Genomic DNA, 21,571 nt, shown 5'->3' with positions numbered 1-21,571 from the left:
CAGCAGTCTCCTCTGTCCCCAAGTGCACAGATCACCATGACCTCCTGTGCCAGCAGAGTGCCCAAGGAAACCCTTAGCATGACTAAACCACCCCCCTTGCCCCTCAGCAGCTCCTGCTTTTCTTTTCCTCCAGAACCTCCCATAGGCTCCCTGGGAAGTCTCAGATCCCAGAGGGCTGGGTGATCAGACACGGGGGCTGCAGAGCAGCAAAGACCATGCTTGTCCCTCAGCTTTGCCCACACCACATGCATGGGACACACTCCTGCCCATGACTTAAGGGGGAAGCACCACCACTCACTGGTTCCCAACACACACCCCGTCCAAACTCATGTCAGAGCTGCCCAGCGCAGCCCTGAAGGCCTGGGGAGGCTGTCAGCCACAGCTCCAGGCCACAAAAGCCCAGCTCATGGCCTTGCTCCAACAAGGTGCAGACAGCTCAGAACCCCAGAGGGAACATGAACCCGTGATGGCAATGAGGGGACTGGGCAGGAGCTGGGGGGGCAGGCAGCCCCCTCCAGCCATGTGTCTTTATCATTTGTCTGGTCAGAGCAGGAAGAGTCTGATAGCCCTGGGTCTGATGAGGTACAAGGATACACAGTGGGGAGCAGGGCATCCCAGGAGGTGGCAGGAGCACAGACCAACCCTCTGTTTCCCCATATCCAAATTCAGTGTATTCCCCTTGCTCTCCCAGCAGTAGTCACACAGGGCTGCAGCGGGTTGACCTTGGCTGGATGCTAGGTGCCCACCAAGCTGCTCTATCACTGCTGTCCTCAGCAGAAAATAAGATGAAAAAAACACTTGTTGGTCAAGATAAAGGCAGTTTAATGAAGCAATAGCAAATGTCACGCATGTGGAAGCAAAGGAAAACAAAATATGTTATTCTCTACATCCTATCGGCAGGCAGGCAGCGCACCAGTGGCTACCAAAGCCTTATACTTCTGTGGCTCTGATGTGCCAGGCCATCGAATCCACATGGCCCAGTATACCCGGTCACCCCTTTCCTCCACCTGCCTGAAGGCAGGGACCCTCCATTCCTGTTCCTGCTCAGAGTACTCACTGTCTGACCCTTGCAGTGCTGGACCAGAAGTCCCCTCACCAGGATCAGGAGAGCTGACCTCAGTTCTTCTGTGTCTGGCAGACCGTTGATTGCCTTCTTGTGTCTCTGCAGCCACTGTGCCGACAGCTCTCGTGGGTGACCCCTTCTTAACAGCTGTCTTCCCTCTCGGTTCATTAACACAGGCTTCCCGCTTAAAGGTGGGTTCACCATCCCACCTCCTCATGTCCTCTCCTGCTCACGCAGGCAGAACCACAGTGCACCGTGCGGCATGTGCCTGGGGCTCCCTTTCCCTCTGGTTGGGGCAGCAGAGCACGCGTTTCTTGGGGCACCCCTGACAGCCAAGGTGCTGGCCTGTAGGGATGAGGGAGCGCAGAGATGTTCTTCCAAGTTTTGGAGCCAAGAAGACAGTTATCTCCACAGCTGGTGTACCCATATCCAGGCAATACATTGCTGCCAAGCTGTTAGAATGTGATATCGGGGCACTTTGAATCACCTTCCTCACATGGCCCGTGTGCACAGGACATCCTCTGGATCTTTGGAGACCTCCTCATCGTCTAGATCGTTGTAGATGGCTGCTAGTACTGCTAGTTCCCTCAGGTACTGGATGCCTTCATGTGCAGTAGTCCACTTTCCTGGGGAGTTCGTGAGAGCTTCCTTGAATGGATCTCTCGCCCTCACACCTGAAAGGAGCTGTCTCCAGAGACTGCAGATTGCTGCCTCTTTATCCAATGCTTCTCCCGGATCCTCAGGTTCTAGCAAGGGATCCCAGCTGTTGGGCTTCTTTGCCTCACAGTTGCTGATCATTGGCCCCATTAGCCCAGCACCGGCGCCTTATCCCAGCCCCCTGCCCGTCTCTGGACACGCTGCAGCCCCTCTGCATCCCCCTGGCAGTGAGGGGCCCAACCTGAACACAGGAGTCGAGGGGCGGCCTCGCCAGTGCCCAGTGCAGGGGGACAGCACTGCCCTGGCCCTGCTGGCCACGCCGTTCCCGGCACCAGCCAGGATGCTGCTGGCCTCCTTGGCCACCTGGGCACACGGGGGGCTCATGCCCAGCCGGCTGCCGACCAGCCCCCCCAGGCCCTTTCCCCCCAGGCAGTTCCCAGCCCCCTGCCCCCAGCCCGCAGCGCTGCGGGGGCTGGTGTGACCCACGGGCAGGACCCGGCACTGAGCCTGGTTGACCCTCACACAGCTGGCCTGGGCCCATCGCTCCAGCCTGCCCAGACCCCCCTGCAGAGCCTCCTGCCCTCCCGCAGATCAACGCTCCCCCCAGCTGGGGGTCACCTGTGAACTTGGTGAGGGTGTGCTAGATCCCCTCGTCCAGATCACTGATAAAGATACGGAACAGGACTGGCCCCAGCACCGAGCCCTGGGGAACACCACCTGTGACCGGCCACCAGCTGGATGTAGCTCCATTCCCCACCACTCTCTGGGCTGACCCAGCCAGCTGGTTACCCAGCACAGAGTGCATCCATCAGGTGCAAAGCCCCTGGCTATGGGAAGTGATGCCCATCCTAGGAATCTACCTAAATCTTTCCACACACATTGCCACCCCGGGACCGCCGTCTCAGGGCACATTTCTGTATTGCCTCACACAGAAGTTGTCTCCTCTTACACCGGGGTGAGACCAAAGTCCACAAAACCCATAATATGCCAACAGTATTTAGTAACAGTATTGAACAGCTCACATAAGGGTGAGCCAGGACCTCAGGACCCCGCATAACAAAACCATCCACATCAGTCCTGGGCACGGAAAGGCAGGTGTATTCCCTCATCTTCTCCACAAGATAGCTACCCTAGGACAGCAAAGGCATCAATGCCAGGGCAAAGCACATTGTCATTGTTTGTGCTAGCTCAGCCCCAAGTTCCTTCACCCCCCCCACAAAATCACTCCCACAGCGCAGAAAGGCCATCTATGTCAGGGCAAAGCACACAGCCGTTGTTTCCCTTGACTCGTTCCCAAACTTCGCAAAATAGAGATAAGCCGTCCACCTAGCAGACTCCATGACCCACACAGGAGCTTGCACTTGATCCACTTGATAACTACCACAGCTATGGCTCACTTTGTATACAACTGCCGCTGTCTCAAGCTTGACATTGGGTGCCAGAAAGGACTGTGGTGGGCTGACCTTGGTTGGATGCCATCTGCCCACCAAGCAGCTCTATCTCTACCCTGCTCAGCAGAAAATAAGAAAATAATATGAAGAAACCTTGTGGGTCAAGATAAAGGCAGTTTAATGAAAGCAAAAACAAAAATTATGCAAGATCCTGCCCACCCCCAGCCTGCTGGTGAGGGGGGAATGTTGGAGGGACAGCCCAGATGCTGTGTGAGTGCTGCTCAGCAGTAGCCCAAACACCAGTGTGTTATCACCGCCTTTCTTGCTATCAGCACAAAGCACAGCACTATGAGGGCTGCTGGGGGGCTCAGCCAGACCCAATATAGTTGTTAAGCCCCCTCTTTCCCTCTCTTCCCAGCACCTATCGAGAGCAGCTCCATCAGGAATGCAGGTCACACCAATGAAATTCCACTGAAGGAGATGTTTTGTCCAAGTGCCCAGCTGCATGTATAACGGTGCTGATCGGACAGCTCATATGAAGGACTGTCAAAACATGTCTTTACTGTCACATGTAGGTCATCCCAGGCCAATAAAAAGGCTGGAGAAGAGATGGTGGTCAATTGCCCCGTCTTCAAGCAGTGTGCTTGTCACCAAGGAGGAACTGCAGGCTGTTGCTCAACCTCCAAGCTGCACTGGGCACCAGCATCCCGTAATGCAGGATAGGCAGTGGCTGCTGGTGGCCACGTTGAGGCAGCAGCAGTCACTGAGATGAGTAGATCCAAAGGCTGCAGGATGGGAATTTCCCAGGAGGGCCAGGGTCAACTGCACCTCACAAAATGGGAAATAAGCACCAGGACCCACAGAAGGTGTCACAGATGGACACAGAGGTCCAGCTAGGTGTGGCTGGGACTGTACTACCTGTAGGATGGGGAGGAGGGAAAGAGCAACACAAAGCATTGCACTGGGAGCACGCCATTTCTCAGGTGTGCTTCCTCAGGGCTACCTGGGGCTGGAAAAGCCTAGTCCATCCTCCATGAAGATTCATAGGATTTTCACACACAAAACAGGGAGGAACCAAGACAAAGATGAGAGCTGCTGTGGGGCAAGCATCCCCTGCAAACCAGAACAATTTATTGGTTTTTTGGACACAGCAGCACAGCTGCAAGGACAGTGTGACTGGGCCAAACTCAAGCAGAGGTGGAGGTCTAGATGGATGTGGGGATTCAGAGTGGGGAAAGAGGGGTTGGGACCCAGAGAGTTGCTTCAGTCTTAGAGGACAGTTGCAGGGCAACAGGATGAGGGTCAGGCAGCTTTTCCAGGATGCTGGAGGACTACCAGAACATGTCCTTGCTGGCACAAGCAGGTCATCCCAGGCCTTGGGATGCTCCTGCTCTGTGACAGAGGACAGTTGAGCCTGATAAGGGCGCAAATTGAAGGGGGAGCAATAATCCAGCACAGACTGGGCCCTGCTTCCAGTGGTGGAGGACCAAGCCTCAAGAAGGGGATATGGGAATTGCCATCAGCACTGAGCCTCAGACATCTGCTCCATCTTCTCTCCCTCATTGCTCTGACTTTCTTGAGGACCTCGGGGTAGGCAGGGTCTTGGGCAACAGCTCTCCAGACCAGCCACCTTTACCTGCAGAGACCAAGGACACCCAGGGCAGAAGCTGCTGTGTACCCTCAGCAGCATGGAGAGTTCACATCATCACAACTGCCATTTTCCAACCTGTCCCTGACATGTGTGGGAACACAGGCAGGGCAATACATTTCCTACCCGCGTCTTCCACTGCCAGAAGAGTCTCTCTTATCATGCAGTAAGTATCCAGATTCTCATAGGGCTGAAGCTCTGGGGGGACAACACAACAGAAACAGTCTGAGGGACCAGGGGCCGCAGGAGAAGGAGCAGGGCAGACCCAGACAGGCAGCAGCGCTGGAGGCTGTGGGACACCCTGGGACAAACACTGGCAGGGTGCTGCTCCCCTGAGCAGGGCAAGCATGAGGGGCAGGTCCCAACCCTTACTGGCCCTGCAGGGGGACACCAGCCAGAGCTGCTGGAAGAGGCAGAAGGAGAAGGCTCTTGGCTGGGGATAGCCAAGGGATAGTGTGGGACACACTGCTCTGGCAGGTCACCCAGAGGCAGGTGGGCTGCCTGAAACCACCCCGGGGTCACAACAGGCTCTTCTACAATAGACCTGCTCCCCATCCAACTCCAACCCCAGCCTTACAGCCATCTCTGTGGTGGGGATCCTACCTGTATAATGGTCATCCTCAGCTTTGCTGGGCAAGGCTTTTCTTTTCCTGGGAAGGCAAAGGGTGGTCCTGAGTCAGGGGAGAAGCTGACCTGACCCAAATCCCTGCTGAACCCAGCGGCAGAGGCATGGAGGGCTCTGCACACCCTCCCTCTGGGCCACTCATGACCTGGCAGGCATTGCCCACCAAGATTCCAGGAGATAGCAGCGGTGGCTGCAACACCAAGAAGCTGGGGGGTCCCTGAGCACACATGGTTCCTGCTCCAGCCCCACGGAAAATGCTTATGAGCCCCAGCCAGGAGCCCTGCTATGGTAGAACCACGCAGCTGCATCCTCTGCACCTGCAGAAGGGTGGGATCAGCCCTTTCAATCCCCAGCCACCCCACAGCACAGCATGGCCTGAGGCAGAGCAGCAGCTCCAAGTCTCCTGCCTACTCACCTGGACAGCACAAGCCACAGGATCCCTGCAGACAGGAGGACCAGCACCACCACCACCACCACAATGACCACCAGCCCAGGCCACAGGTCCAGAGGCTGCCCTGCAACTAACACACAGCTGGGAGTGTGTGCCACAGCCTGGGCCATGCGTCAGCAATGACCCCGACCTTGGCATTGGGCATGTGCATATGTGTAGACACGTGTGTCCAGGCTCTGCTGTCCTGGCTGCTGCAGGGATGGGCAGCGAGGCACAGCCTTCCCTTGCCTTCACATATGCTGGGCAAGGCAGAAGGAGGGAGGCCTTGGAGGCCCATCTCCTGTACATAGTCGGGGGATATGGAAGCCCACTCAATCAAGCTGTGCACAGCAAGAGGACTCACAGACCCCATGACCCTGAGCCCCAAGTGTACCCAAAAGCAGGGATGGGTATCGTCTTCTTTGGTGGAAGAGTGGAGGGCCCCCCTCTGTTCTTGCAGGCACAAACAGGGGTTGAAGCAATGCAGCAGCTCTGGGGACAAGATGATGGACCCCCTCAAAGCAGGACTCACCCAGCCCCACAGCCCCCACTGCTGAGTCAGGCTCTCAGGGGGCCCATGTTCCCTGCCTCTGTCTTGGTGGGGACAGGAGGGGTACACACACAGCTCTGGAAGCTGATCCATGCTCAGCACTTGCTCCCAGGAGACCACCTCAGCCAGACTCAGGGCAGAAAAAACATTACCTGAGACATAGGTTTGAAATTCCAGCAGTGATGCAGCCCCAGAACCAGCTGCCGTGAGGCCCTGCACTGTCACCAAATATTTGCTTCCAGGTGCCTGATGAGGCAGCGTGTACTTGGTGACAGACTGATTCACCAACACTTGCTTGAATTCAAGGAAGCTGCCATCATGTGCTCTCCTGGCTGTGATGTTCAGCTAGAGAAAGGACAGGGAGCTGGTTGGGAGCAGCACCAACCTCCCACTCCTGCTCTGGGCAGCTCTGGAGAGAGGGGTGCTACAGCTGGCTGGGGACAGGAGGGGACCTGACTCCACCAGAACAACTACAGTGCTGTAGAGCTGGTGGACCCTGGCTGAGGAAGGCTCACACCTCTCCCCAGGCTGTCTCCACAGAGCTCCAGGCAAGGAGGTGCCTGGCAAGGTAAGGGTGACCACGGGGACTCTGTGGTCCCCTGGTACCTGGTATCCAATGATCTCCCCTTTGCAGGAGGGCAGTGCCTTCCACTTGAGGGACCCTGTGTTGGGATCCAGCCTCAGCTTCTCCAGTTTGTCCGGCACTGGAAGAGCAGGAGGATGGGATCACACATGCGGCCAGCACGGATTTTTCCCCCACAAAGGCTGCATGAGCCACAGCAGCAGCAATGAGGAAGGGAAGAGTGAGGGGGGGACATGCTGTGCTCCAGGGCCCTGCACAGCCCCTCCCCACAGCCCCACGGGATCTAAGCAGCCCTGATCCCAGGACCATCACTGCAGGGAGCAGATGATCAGGCTGAGCTGCCAGGCAAAGGGCACCTTTACATCTCGTGTAAGCATACCCGTTTCCTTCGTCCTCAGAAGCCGTGTGTACAGGATCGTGCTGGGTGGCAGTGAGATGGTGACGGTGTAGACAGTGAAGGGCTGCAGAGGTGGACAGGAAAATGTTCCCTTCCAGCCACGTAGCAGCTCCTCTCCCTTCACCTCCTCAGCTTCACAGGGAGGGGAGGAAGGCTCTTCCAGACGGCATGTGGCCCGAATGTGCTGGCAGGTGTCAGGGAGCCTGCAGGTCCAGTTCAGTTTGATGCTGGTGCTTGAAATCTCCAAGGTCTCAGGGACAACCTGGAGGACATCTGTGAAGGAAACATTGCGAGAGGGTCACTCCCTTCCCTTCCCCTCCCAGCCTTCCATCCAACCTCCATCATCCCCACCGCTCCCTCACTAGCGTGTCCCCAGCACAGTGGGGATCAGGTCATCCCGCCTTCTTGCAGACCACACTGCGGCACTGCCTGAGCCTTCCTCTGGCCCTGGAACATTCCCAGGGGTACTCTGGGTGCCGCAGTGGTTGTGTGGGAGGGTAAGAGCAAGCACTTGTATGCAGCTTCCACCCTGGGGCTAGCACCTGATCTGGTGACTTGTCCCTTTCAACAAACCCAGCATTCAGAGCAGGTCCCTGTCTTCCTGCTTCTCGGCTATCGTTATCTTCTCCAAGCAGACCTATCTGACTGCCTGGACACACTGCCCGGCACACTACACACAGCAGCAAGGGCATGTCCCCCTCAGCACTGTGCAGGGTGCCCCAGCTGCCAGCAGTGGGGACACAAACCTGGGGTGCATCAGCAGAAGTTTTCTCTGGAGTGAATGCCTGCGCCATGCCCTGACCACCCCAAACACAGGATACTAATACTGTAGGACACATGCAGCACTGCTCTCCCTGCCTGGGGAGAACAGACTGAGCACTGAGAGTGTTGCTGGTTTGCTCACTTACCCACACAGGTCAAGCTCCCCTTCACACGGTGCCAGAGACCCGTGCTGTTCCTTACAAACCAGCTGCTCTGAGGAATCATGGAGCCTTCCTCTGGGTCCAGCTTCATGCATTTGATCTCCATGGGAGGAGGCCAGTGCCCCTCAGGGCATCTCATCTTCACCACTTCATTTGGGTTAAAGGTGTCCTGATCTTGGTCAAAGATAAACTTGGGGTCCCACTGGGGCTTCTGGCATTTCTCTGCACCAACAAGATGGGAAGGCTTTAGCAGGGCAGATGGTGGCCCCACAGGGCATGCCAGGGGATGGAGTAGGGGATCCCACTGCTGGCACAGCAGGGTGAGGGATGGAGCTCCAGATCACCATACATAGCAGCCCTCCCACACCACATCCTCAGCGAGGGGACGAGGCCAAGAAGGGCTCTATGCTGCTTCCCCTACGCCTCTGGGAAAAGGCCAGGAGGAGCTGGAGCTCTAGGGACTGGGAGCACCCACAAGGGACTTGCATTTGCATGGAGACTGATGGACCAGCATTTGATCTTGGTGCCCTGTTCATCCCTCATGGAGGACAACATGTTGAATCCACCTGAGAAGGCAACAAAGCCTGAACCCAAAAGCTGTCTGCTGCAATGATAGCATGCAGCAGAGACTGTGAGGGGAGACCAACACATGAAGAGGAGGCCAGGACTTTGCCCTGCCTGTACAGGTTGAGAGGACACAGGGAGCAGAGTCCTGTGATCCCCCAAACCCTGAACGACCTGCGCCACAAATGCCTGTCAGACCTACAGCGCTGTAGCCCATGTCTTCTTTGCACATGCTCTTGCCAGAAGCCCTCAGGGAACCCCACGCCACCCACACACCTTGACCAGGAACATCCCAGCCACCCACAAACCACAGCCTGGAGCCCTGCATACTGGGCTCTTTGCCTGGCATGGGCAGCTCTGTCCACTACCCCCTACCTCAATTCCAAAGCCCCTTCCTTGTGGGACACAGAGAAACAGAGGCTGGTACCAGCCACCTCCCACCAAGGCTTCCGAGAGCCCTGGGGCAGGAACAGGGCAGGCTCAGGGGCTGCCTTAACACCGCCTTCAGCGGCATATACAATTTCCCCAGGCAGGCAGACAGCCTGGAACCTCCCGTGCAGGTACAGCTGGAGGACAGCTCAAGAAGGGCAGAGTGGGGCAGTCAGGAGAGCTCCTGATGCCTCCCTTACCAATGCACTCCACATTTAACATGGGCTGAATGTTGATCCATCTGCCTCTGCTGTCCCTTCCATTCCAAACCTCTCTGTATACAGGTTTCCCGTGACTGATGGACTGCACTTCCCTCGCACATTTGACATGGGTGAAGGTTGGCTGGAAACCATCAGTGCAACTCAGCATCACTTCTTCGTTCTTCCTGTAATTTTTCTGGTCTGGTGTCAGTCGGAGTCTTGAGTCCCAGCGGGGCCTTTGGCACATTTCTGGTAGAGGTGAAAGTGGGTGTTAGTTGGGTCAGGATGTTTTGAGGAGGGTCAGGGGTAGGTGGTGGGGTATCAGCAATCCCCAGCAATTCCTCTGGTCCCTGAAGGGAGAGGGAAGGTGACAGGATGTGACCCCTCAGTGGGGCTTGTTAGGATGGAGCTCTCCTTGTGGGTGAGGGTCAGCCAGGGCTGGGGCCTGACCAGGAAGGTGGTGGATGAGGATGTGCCAGAATTCAGTTGAGGAAGGGTCCCAGGTATCAGAAACAGGGAGATCTGAGTGGCCCTGATCAGGCATCAGAAGCGCATCCCTGTCCACAGTGGTGATGGTCAGTGCTCAGAGATGGATGAATGGGGTGGGATTTGACCACAGAAGCTCCTTAGGAGGCACCTCCTGACACCCTGCTTACCCATGTACACTATGTTTCCCCGAATGGGGACCCCGGCATCACTGCTTTTCCTCCTGAGCCACGCATCTCCATTTACAGATGCAGAGTAGTTCAGTGGCTGAGCTCCCCTGCACGTTGGACGTGGGTGAAGGGTGGCTGGAAACCACCGCTGCAGCTCAGAGTCACTTCCTCATTCTGTTTGTCATGCCCAAGCACTGGTGCCCTCTGGGGTCTTGGGTCCCACCAAACAGGCCGTTGGCATGTGTCCATCAGAGGTAAGATTGGGTGAGGGGTATTTTGGGGAGGTGACAAGAGGAGGCTTGGGACAGCTCTCTCCTCCCCATGACTCTGACCACTCACCCTGACACAGAGCCGAGGGAGCGCCTCTGGGAGCACCGCGTGTGCAGGCACTGTCCAGGGGCACAGGGCTTGTCATCACCCCTATCTCCAGGACTCCCAAGCCTTCCCTGGGTTCCAGCTACGCATGGGGTGCTTGACACCCTGTTCTCTTGGCCCCCCTCGTGTCCAGCTGAACAGTGCAGCAGTGACAGCCTCCCCCACCAGAGCTCACCCAACCCTCAGAGAGGCTTCCCAGGGGAACACGGGACTCTCGCGCAGCTCAAAGAGCCGAAGCCTCAAGCTGCAGCCCTCTAACTGCTCCTCCTCCTCCTCCCAGCCTCGCAGCTGCAGCTCTCCATCTGGAGCCAGAAGACGCTGGCCAGCAAGGCTTCCCCCTTGGAACCCCTCCCCAGGAGCACAGACCCGGCAGCTGCCCGCAGCAAGGGACTGAGATAGAAGATGCCCAGACACTGCCAGGACAGTGGAGAAAGCCAAAGCGTCTGCATCTCCCGCTGCTGGCCTGTCACCAGGTGAGGCTGGAGCACGACCATGTCACGGGGGGTCTGCCCCCAGGGCAGGACCCCGGGTCAGGGTGATGGGGGCTATGCTTACCCTTGCAGGTAGCAGTCCCGTTCCACAAGGCCTGCATCCCTCTGGAAACGCATCTGATGTGGGGGACCGATGGCACATACTCCCCAGCACAGCTCAGCTGCACCGAATCGTTCAAGGCGTAGCTGCTCTGCTCCGGGGTGAACTGCAGCCTGGGGTCCCAGTCGGAGGGAACTTCACACCTTCCTGTGTGCAAAGGCCGTGAGGGAGAGCCCCGAGCACCGCTGGGCTCCAGCAGTGTCCTCGGGGGGGAGGAGGCCCCATACAGAGGGCTGCTGGTCCCCCTCCCTTCAGAGGGGCGGCAGAGATGAGCACCTCCCAGGATGCGGCCCTGGACCCCAGGGACATTAATACTCCTTGCACCCTCAGGTGCGGAGCGGGCGGGTTACCCGGTGGCCCTCCTGCCCACACAGGTGCTGTGGAGGAGTCCCGGCCAGAGGGATCCAGCAGCGCGGCGGCTGCTGCTCTCCCCTCGCTCTGTCCCCCAGAGACAGGAGCTGGGGGAGAGCCAGAGCCAGAGGGTCTATGCTGGCATTGCTCACCCTCCCACCTCTGGCCCTCGAGGCAGCTGCCAGCAGCCTGTCCTCAGACCTCCACATGTAAATTCACAGCACTGGCCACAAAGCTCACACCCCACCCCATGCACCCAGCCTTTTCTCTGCACTTCACCCAAAACGGGACTGCTTTGTTGTGCCTTGGTAGGCATGTCCCCTAGATTTGCTCACCCAGCACAAACCAGGTGCATGAGAAGGTATCAGGGTAGGAGGTGGCCTCCCCTAAAATAGGATGACACAGCCCTCTTCAGCTGCACATCTCTCTACAACTGTCTGCTTGCTGGCAGGCAGCACTCATGAGGCTGCAATCCCTTACACTAGAACACCAGCATCACCACACTCCCCTTATCTTGTAGCAGGTTTTCACACCATCATCTCCATCATGCACCCTGTCCCTCCACTGCAAAGGACAATGGCCACCACCCCTGTCCTTTGGGACCACATGTGCTTTCCAGATAGGAAACTTCTTCCCCTGCAGGTGGATCCCTTTCAGCACCCTCAGATCACACGCTTGACAGCCAGAAGCCTTGACAGACGAACCCTTCAACCCAGTCTGAGCCTAGTTATGCATCCCCAGCACACACCTTCTGCTGCCCCATCAATCAACCGCTCTGAAGCCTCACACATTCCCTCACACTCCTGCCCCAGAATGACATCCAGGATCCTTCCTACCCCATCAGAGTTTGGGCTACCTGCCCAGCACCAAGCATTTGACCAGGGACACGAGGAGAGGAGGTCCCTGTGCTGCAGGAGAATGAACCATGCTTCAAAGAGCAGATACCCACCTGTGGGAAGGAATGGTTTTTTCCTGTTGGTACTTGTAGGAAACAGGTCCCAAAGGCTGCCTGTCCCTGAGATGCTCTACAATCTGAAAGGCTAGGCAGAAACACCCTTGCACAGAAGGAGGACGGAGGATGCAGGAACAACACAGCCTGCCTCCATCAGGAATCTGATGGTGGCCCACAATGCAAGAGGGCACAGAGACAAGCAGGTTGCACTCCTAAGGGAGTAGAATCAACAAAAAGAGCCAGCGAAGAAACGGCTGCCAAGGCAAAGGTACAGGAGGGGATGTAGCAAGTGAATATGATCGAGCATGAGGCTGTCTCATGCAGTCCCCAGTGGGGAGAGGACGGTGAGAAAACTGGGCCATAGGCAGTGTAGCAAGTAACACAAGCCCTTGTGGTTGAGGTCCGGTCTAGAAAGTGCATGCAGGTCATTCAGATGTTGATGGCTATGCCCAGCTAGCAAGGGCACAGGTCACCAAGAGAAAGTGAAAAAGCACACGTCTATGGCAGATGTGTTTACTTGATGATGCTTGAATAACACAGCAAAAGCCCTCAAGGGAGCTTGGCTTGACACCACAGCTTTCCTCTGCAGACAGGTGGTAGCAAGCTCTGCCCCTGCAGGAAGCTCTGCTGGGCTAACCATAATCCAGACTCCAACAGCATCCTTCAGTGCTGCCGGTGCCATGGTGGAGGGTAATAGCCAGAACCTCAATTTGGTGTCCCACACCTCTTCTGCAGACACAACTCCAAGGAATCTTCCCCAGCCACTTGAAACCAATGTCTCTACTGCGCCCATCACAGCCTCCTCCAGCTGGGGTTCCTCAGGCCAACAAGGGGAGAGCTGTGACTATCAAGACAGTTTCTCAGTGACAGGCTTGAGGAATGGGAGAATGGGGCAGGAGCTGCTGATGGTTCAAGGGGAACAGGCTCTATCCTGCTCTGGAGAGCTGAGGGCTGCCCACTGCTGGAATGGCAGCATCCTTCCAGCCACCAGCAACATGGTAATGTGACTCATCCAATGACTTGGCAAGCCACTTCTTCTTCCAGTTTCCTGCAGAGAGGATGACTCACACCTCAACCCCCCTAGCCCCTGGTGCAAAGGCCAGCCAGTCTACTGTATCCCATGGGGATCTCAACAAGTACTGGCAACCCCAGGACACAGCACACAGTCTCCATAGGAAAGCCCATATTCTCCAGAGGAAGACCCAGGAGGTGCCGCTAGTGCTCCTGACACAAAGAAAGAGCACAAAAATGCTGTTAAAGAACAACCCCCCTGAACTACAGCTCCCCCAACCTCCTCAGGGACTACAGAACACAGCAGGCATCTCAGCTGACACAGGGATTCATCTCACAGCTCCCCACATCTTTCCTGAACACCACCACTGTCGCTGCCTTCTGCAATAGAGATGCTGTCCGGATTGCCCCAGGAAGGCCACCACTGCTCTGATTGCCCCAGCTTCATCTGTCTGCCATGCAGAGAACTGGCCACCCCTCTGCTCTCAGGGATACCACCTGCTCCCCAGAGAGACATTGCAGCTCCCACGCTGAGACCTGCTTCCCTCCATCCCCCAAAAAAACTTCACCCCACCACAACCTGACGGATGCCCCAGTGTCTCAGGATTGATGCAGACACCAGCTTCAGACCTCCCCAACGCAGCCATTGTGGGCTCAATGAGGTAAAGCCACATAATAAATGTGCAGGTAGAGGAGCATCAAAACCTTTTCTCTAAGAGAGGCACAACCCACCGTTACCTGCTTCCTTGGGTTCCCCATGATTCTTGGGACCAGAGTCCTTTGGTTCCCACGCAAGCAGCACAGGAGCAAGGACCAGGAGAAAGGCCAGAGCCAGCCCTTGCAGGGCCATGCTGGCACAAAGTTCCTGGGCAGGACTCAGTCTGAGCTACTCAGTGAAGGTATCTGTGTAATCCAGTGCAGGAGAGGTGCAGACACAGAAATGAAACAGCTACACAGGGAAATCACATGTGGTGCAAGAAACTTCCTCTTTGGAAAGAGAGTATCCCACCGGCCGCAGGGCTGCTCCTCACCCATCTGCCTGCAGGCAGTGGGTCCAAGCTCAATGGGGTCTCCTGGGTGCCTCAGTCCAGCCCTTTTACTGGCTACCTCAGGGTCCCATAGCCCTGCTCCCACAGACCCTTCCAAAAACTTCTCAGGTCTGTCTCACTCCTCTCTCCCTCCAGATCCTGTGGTGGATGCTGACTAAAACACCCCTGGCTCACCTGCCCAAGCCCACCCCACGATGCCCTTTCATCATGAATCACTTTTGCCTTGAAATCTCTCTACTCATTACCTTAAACTGACCCAACTGCAACAATCTTGCTGTTGAACCCCACCAACAGACCTTTCAGATCTGACCAAGTTTCTGAACCAGCCAGATGTGGCTTGTTTCCCTTCTCCTCCAAACCTTTCCTGCTACCCTGCTCTGAGCTACACTTTCTCAATGCTTTCTAGGATGTGAAGTGCCTTGACTTGGACAGTGCAAACAGTCCTGGGGGTAAAAAGGTCTTCCTGGAGCTGCATGGAGAAGACTTATTCCTGTCTCTGGCTAGGTCAGGCAGGGTCTTTGGGTGTGGTAGGGAATTCCCTGGATGCTCCTGATTTTGGGCCATAATCCCAAGGCTGGTTCGTTCATACTCGCCCAGTCTCCTGTCCCTGAAGATGTCACCACCAAGCTCTTGTCTGAGCCCTTTTTCAGCTCACACACTGTTGCAGGGCTTCAAGCTTCCATGAGTTTTGGCTGCCTGTGCTGTTGCAGCTGTCCTGGGCAGCCCCTCTGTCAACTCTGTGGTTTATACATCCTCTCTCTGTATCCCTGGACAGAGGAGCAAGGTTGCTTTATGGTCCTGGGAACAGGTGCTGTCACCCAGGGTGCTCCTCATCACCTGGCTAGGACCAGTTGGCCCAGAGGTCCATGGCAGGTCTTTTCCCAGGAACCACCATCCTCAGCACTGCAGGACAGTGTTTGGTGTATCTAGCTGCATTACTCCACTAGAGCAGCAACACTGAGGGGTTTCTGGAAGCTAGCTCTCTCCTAAGATCCATTCAGGAACATCAGTACATCAAGTCCAGCTGCCTCACGTACAGCTGTTGTGAGATTAATGGGGTAAAGTCGTCTAGCAATTTTGCAGCAAGGGAGCAGCCACACTAAGCCATGCCCTCCCTATTTCTTTGGCAGTTCCCTGGGCTTTGGGGAGCCAGGCTATTTTTGTCCCTGTGAAGCCAGCAAAGGTGCAAGCACTCAGGAGAATGGCCACAGTCAGCACTCACTGGGTAATGTCCTCATAAAATCCCAGCATTAGAGGTGGATGCTCTCACTGCCTCTCTTTGCCGTATGAAAGAAGCAAAAACAGTGAAAGAAAACAGCTAAGCTTCAAAAATACATGTGATGCAAGAGGCTTCCCATTGCAGCTGATAAAGGTATTTCTTTTCCCCTAGCCTGAAATGCACAGGGACCTAGCAATCTGTGGTTTTTTTCTTCCCCCTTAGTAATTTATCATTTTTTTAGATTTGCTGTCTGGTTTATAGCATGCACTAGCAAAATGCTGAAGAAATACTGAAATCCCTATCTCTTACACAGTAATAGAGCTGCTAGTTCAATTGATGATGCCTTACTTTACTGGGAACCACACAGCAGAGTTCAAGTGAGTGAAGGTTTCTAAGGGACTGTCAAGTAACACAGCAACTCATGAATCCAAACTTAGCATGGCATGATCAACAGGAGGTGACAAGGTCCAGCTCTGTGAGGCCACTCACTGTCTTTCCAAGAGTACATCACATGTGGGCTGCACATACTCTGTGGACACCACTCTAGTCCTTGCAGTCGGACAAGGTCTCACAAAACGATCTCAACACACCTTCGATGCTTTGTAATATGGATTTCCTGCTATAGCAGTGGATGTCTACATTTTTTCACATGATAAAGCCAGCCAGCCACATACCTTCTTCTCAATGGGGCTGAGGCCCCAGGGCAGTTGATTTGATCATTGTAAACATGATGGATGGGCCCTTGCCTGAAGGGGTCAGTCCTCAATGAACTAACAGGACTCGGACCTTCAGATTGAAGAGAGGAAACCCCAAACCACCTTCAGTTTATGGTCAGTTTTACTTCTGATAGGGAAGAACATTGAGAGCTCAAAACCATCCACAAAACCACAAGGAAAGGAGAAGCAGCTGTGGCTTTTGAGGATCAGACTTTTGGAAAGCACTGCTAGCATACCCACCACATTCCCTTACAGTAAAGCCTATTCCTATCGCAGACCTCACAAATAACAGAAATATATTTGGGGCTTATTCCTGTCCCCACCCCGTACGTGTCCTTGAGGGAGCCCAGTGTGAGGTGTACCTATGGATCATCAGACATGGCCATGATGATGGGGGTGGGCTAAGGCCATGCTGGGATGTCATCCCACAGGTGGTGGGTCAAGATCAGGCATGGAGAGGGTAACCCAGCCAGGGCCAGCCCCAGGATGGCCAGGGAGGGGTCTGCTCCCTGCACAGCACCAGCACATGACCCTGTGTGATCTGGGGGGCTGCATCTCCACATGCTGCTGCTTCATCTCCAGGATGCAGTATCTGCCTCAGTAAGGGCTGCAGCCTGCACTACTGGAGAGCAGAGGCTTTTCTGGCACAGAGAGCTGGAAAATGCCCACAGGATGCTGGATAGAGCCCAGCCTCGAGCCCTGCTGTGGGGTCTTCCACATTACTCCAGCAACATTCCCAACCCCATCAGCTCTGAACTTGCTTCAATGCAGGATTCTTGCAGTGCTATCAGGGACAAAAAGGCCAGTGCACCATGCCACCTTGAACTTAGGAACCCTCCAGCCCCTTCCCTGAGGTGACAATAAAACCCAGACATCCCAGTCCCCTACAGCACTTCTCCACCAGAGCTGGGGCAGAACCCCCGACCTATGGGCAGAAGGAGGGCAAGGGGAGCCCCAGTAGTGCCTGGCTGCAGAGGGATCCCTCCAGGGTGACAGCCTGGTCGTGATGGAAACATCTGGGGGGTATACAAGGATCTGCGCTGGCCTGGAAGAGGGGTGGCATTGGGGCATCTTTGCTGTCACCCATTTGGCCGCAGCAGCCAAGGCAGGGACTCCCTCTGCTGGCACTGGCCACCCGAGGCTGACACCTCTGTTCCCAAGGTGGCTTACAGAGCCACCAGGTCTGCCTGTGGCCTGGCCTCCCCCAGGAGAGGTGGGCTGAGAGCAGAGGTGTGACAGGGGACAGCTCGGCAGGGTGCAGGGCTCCCAGAAGGGCACTGCTGGGTGCTGGGCAGAGCTGTGGCAGGCCCTGGGGCTGGATAACCATCCCTCCTTCCCCTCCGCCAGCCTCTTTCCAGGGGAGGGCGCAGGACCTGCTGCCTGTTCTCCACAGTCAGCATCTCCCCACCTTTCTGAGTCCATCTGTGCATGCCCCCTTGCCATGCCCCCCTCCCCAGAAGCATGGACGGAAGCCAAGCAAGTCTCTCTGCCCCAGCACTGCCACCTTGACACGGGTCCCTCTGCAGTGACAGCCAGCCCACGGCCCCCCAGCCCAGCCTGCCCAGCCCATCTGACTTTGTGCTGCAGCCCACACCTACACCACAGACACCCCCACTTCCCTTCACTCTCAGAGTGCAACCCTCTCCCATCTGGCTGCACACTTGCTGACAGCCCAGAAAGATATTTTTAGCACACAAAATTGGACATAAGCAGTTCACAGCTGGGAGAAGGGTGGAGTAAGGCTGGAGGGATGTGGGATGCTGCATATTGGTCTGAGGAAGATGTGCTCAGAAATGGGGTTTCCAGCTCTGACCTCTGAGTCGTTCCACATCTGCTCCAACCGTGCTTGCTCTCATCCCCAGGGCCGTCTTCAGCATGTCCCACCCTGGTTCTTGGACAGGGAACCTGGCTAAGCCCAGGAGGTAGAAATTGTAAATTTGTAGCAGCATCTCAGGCCAGGCTAGCTTTGCTCCAAACCCGCTGCCTGAAGGTGCCGCTTTCAGGGCAGGCTCTCTGCACTAATTCCAGCACTTCTGACATGCTCTCTCTGCCTCCGAGTTCCATTCCCACATCCCCTGATCTGCCCTCTGGCAGGAGTGGCAGCATATTGTGCCTGTGGTCTGTCATGCTGCCTGAGAGGAGGCTCTCTGTCTCCTAGACAAGTGCTTCACCTTGCACCTCCTTCATTGCACAAGCCTCTCAGCATTGCTCCTGTTCAAATGGTCCACCCAACCCCATGTGCTGGCCGCACATGTCACAGGTCTCCATAGGCAGATGATGGAGTACATGTGTTTGGTGGAGTCAAGAGTGTCTCCTTCCATACACGGGTCTTAACTAAAGAGCTTGGCATTTCCCCTTTTCAGCTCTCAGCCTGTACAGCTTCCAGAGGAAAGCAGATCCTGAGGAACCGCCTATACCACCCAGGGTAACTGGGAACAGAGAAGTGCCCAAAATATCCTGAGCCCAGAAGGAACCTGATGAATAGGGAAGAAGAAGCCAAGCAGCTGTTTCCCCGTGAAATGGAACCAGTGGACTGGTGGAGGAGGGGAAGGTGGCACAGGTAGTGGTGTTAACCGGCCTTCTGGGGGCTGTACAGCCCCATCGTCCTGCCTGGTGTTGCACCCATGTTGCCTGGATGCGCTGCTGCCAGGGTGACCCTGAGCTGGCACAGCTCCTGCCTGACCCATCCCAGGATGCCTGGCTGTGTCCTGGCCATGTGGTTGTCATTGGCAGAGCGCTGTGCCTTCCCGAAGCAGCCTGCCTTGCACATGGGTCACTGGAAAGCCAAGGTCTGAGCTGGACCCCTGCTCACCCCTTTCCTCAATGTGTGGCCCCTGCAGAACCCCCTGAGAACCTGCTAGCTGCCCCCCAGCCTTCAGCCTCTGACCCAGGCTTGTCATGGTGCAGTGCTGCTCCCCACAAAGGTTGGGCAAGTGGACGAGAAGGAGGGAGGAGGGCATTGCATCCTGGTAAGTCAGTGTGAGTGGTGGGGACAGCACGGTGCCCAGAGCCCAGGGAACAGCTGCCCTTTGTTGTATAAATACGCACATGAAGTCATGTGCATTCCAGCCAAGGGGAAAGATCCAGAGCAGGTCTACAGCAGTGCCACAGCTGAGCTGGGGCAAAGGGCAGGTTCCATCTCATGCAACAACCTCCCATGGGGAACCCCCACTTAGCCTGGCCTATTCCCCCTTGGCCAGCAGAAATCCCACAGAGCCCAGGGCCATGAGGCAAGCAGGCTGGGGAGGCAGGTTCCCAGATGGGAGGCAGGAGGGAGGGAGGGTGGATGCTGCTTCACCCCTGCCACAGAGGAAGTCAAGTCTCTGGCTGGCACTGGGAGGAGGATATCAGCCTCCCTTTGGGGAGCCTGGTGAGACAGTGCTTATGATAGTCCTTCTTGGTGAGAGTCCAGGCTACAGGGCATGTACACGGATGCTCCTGAGTATCCCATAAGAAAGGACTCGCCATGCATCATGGTGTGACTTACATCCCAGGTGTCTGACTGGTGGTGACACCCTTGGTTCACCCACAGCCTGCAGAACTGGGTGCCTCCTGGCTGTAATTACCCCAGGAGACCAGTTTGTCCAGTGCTGGTGCAATCAGCTACTGTAGAATAAGGGCTCAGGAGGGTGGGGTGACCAGCCACCCATGACACAGGTGGACAGAAATTAGGCCATGGTAATCAAAGGTATTAATGTGTTGTGGTGGTATGCAGGTGCTGCCTGGGAACAGGGCTCCCAATGTGCAGGGCACAGGAGGATCAAAGCTCTGCCCCATTCATCTCAGCTCTGCCTTTTGCTGGAGCTGGCAGAGATCCCAGGTCAACGCAGCACTGTTGCCACTTGTCCTGGCTCAAGTATCACTTGCTTCTGCTGCTGCTGGCCTCGGACCATCAGCCTCACATGTTTGCCACTAACGTAACTGAGTAGGACTCACTACCCTTCCTCATCTTTTACCCACTGTGGGGTACAAGGCTGCTGTGTGTGGACAGGCCTGCTCCTTCACTCTGTTGTGTTGTAGACATGTCTCCATGTAGAACAACACACGCCTCCTTTCCTTGCCTTGGTCTTCATGGAAGATCCTGGCACACCTCGCCTGTGTCAGACCCAGCCATGTACGCCAAGATGTGGGAAGGTTTTTTCAGCCCCAGCCCCTTGGAGCATGCTGATGCTCTTTCTCAGAGGTCACAGGGTGCCTTGTCTCATGAGAGAGGACAGGAGATGAGAAAGGCTGGCAACTCTGCTCACAGAGCTTGCCAAATCTAATGAGATTTCAAACAGCTGGCAGAAGCAGTAAAGAGCTGCTTTATCAGATGCAAGCAGCAGCACAACAGTGACTTCCACACCGAACATAGCACAGCTGCCTTCCCTCCTCATACTGGACCAGGCTCCAGCCTGTGCTGCCTCAGCCTGCCTTGCCTCGACAGGGTCTGGACAGGGCATAGGGACAAGGGAAAGAGCTGGGAAGTGCCCCACAGTAATAGGGAGCTCCTCATCCTGCTGGTGCATGGAGAACTGATGCTCCACTTTCCAGCCCATTCAACATCTGGACAGAGCATCACTGTCCACATAAGGCTGTGGCTTCCCTGACCTTCAGGCATGTGCTGTTTTGGGCTGGGATAGAGTTGATTTTCACCTTGTAGTCCAGAGGGAGCTGTGTTTTGGATTTGTGCTGAGAACAGTATAGATAACAGGGATGTTTTCGTTACTGCTGAGCAGGGCTTACACAGTGCCAGGGTCTTTTCTGCCTCTCACCCCACCCCACCAGCAAGGGCCTGGGGGTGCACAAGAAGTTGGGAGGGGGCACAGCCAGGACCCGAACTAGCCAGAGGGATATTCCATACCATAGAATGTAGAACTCAGCATATAAAGCTGGGGGAAGAAGAAGGAAGGGGAGGGACATTTGGAGTGATAGCATTTGTCTTCCCAAGTAACCATTACACATGATGGAGCAATGCTTTCCTGGGGATGGCTGAACACCTGCCTGCCCATGGGAAGTGGTGAATTAATTCCTTGGTTTGCTCTGTTTGCACACAGGGCTTTTGCTTTATTTATTGAACTGTATTTAACTCAACCTACCAGTTTTCTCACTTTTACCCTTCTGATTCTCTCCCCCATCCCACTGGGGTAGGGAGTGAGAAAGCAGCTGCGTGGTGGGGTTAGTTGCCAGCTGGAGTTAAACCATAACAAGA

The 21,571-nt window shown here is 55.7% G+C and overlaps 1 protein-coding gene and 1 long non-coding RNA gene across 2 annotated transcripts; both read right to left on the bottom strand.

The window, feature by feature from the left end:
- Positions 1–4,882: 4,882 nt before the first annotated feature.
- On the bottom strand, positions 4,883–5,912 carry LOC101922419 (uncharacterized). Its single transcript, XR_008744879.1, has 3 exons — positions 5,800–5,912; positions 5,363–5,409; positions 4,883–4,957 (listed from the first exon to the last, which is right to left on the bottom strand). It is a non-coding gene; the product is annotated as an uncharacterized LOC101922419 (long non-coding RNA).
- Positions 5,913–7,255: 1,343 nt separating this feature from the next.
- On the bottom strand, positions 7,256–9,482 carry LOC129782580 (uncharacterized). Its single transcript, XM_055791696.1, has 3 exons — positions 9,461–9,482; positions 8,253–8,489; positions 7,256–7,617 (listed from the first exon to the last, which is right to left on the bottom strand). The coding sequence occupies exons 1-3, from the start codon at positions 9,480–9,482 to the stop codon at positions 7,256–7,258; spliced, it is 621 nt and encodes a 206-aa protein (XP_055647671.1).
- Positions 9,483–21,571: the final 12,089 nt, after the last annotated feature.

Source organism: Falco peregrinus, chromosome Z, assembly GCF_023634155.1.
Source record: "Falco peregrinus isolate bFalPer1 chromosome Z, bFalPer1.pri, whole genome shotgun sequence".
NCBI lineage: Eukaryota > Metazoa > Chordata > Aves > Falconiformes > Falconidae > Falco > Falco peregrinus.
Note: the sequence above shows the minus strand (reverse complement) of the source record. Positions and strands in the feature narration are given on the sequence as shown.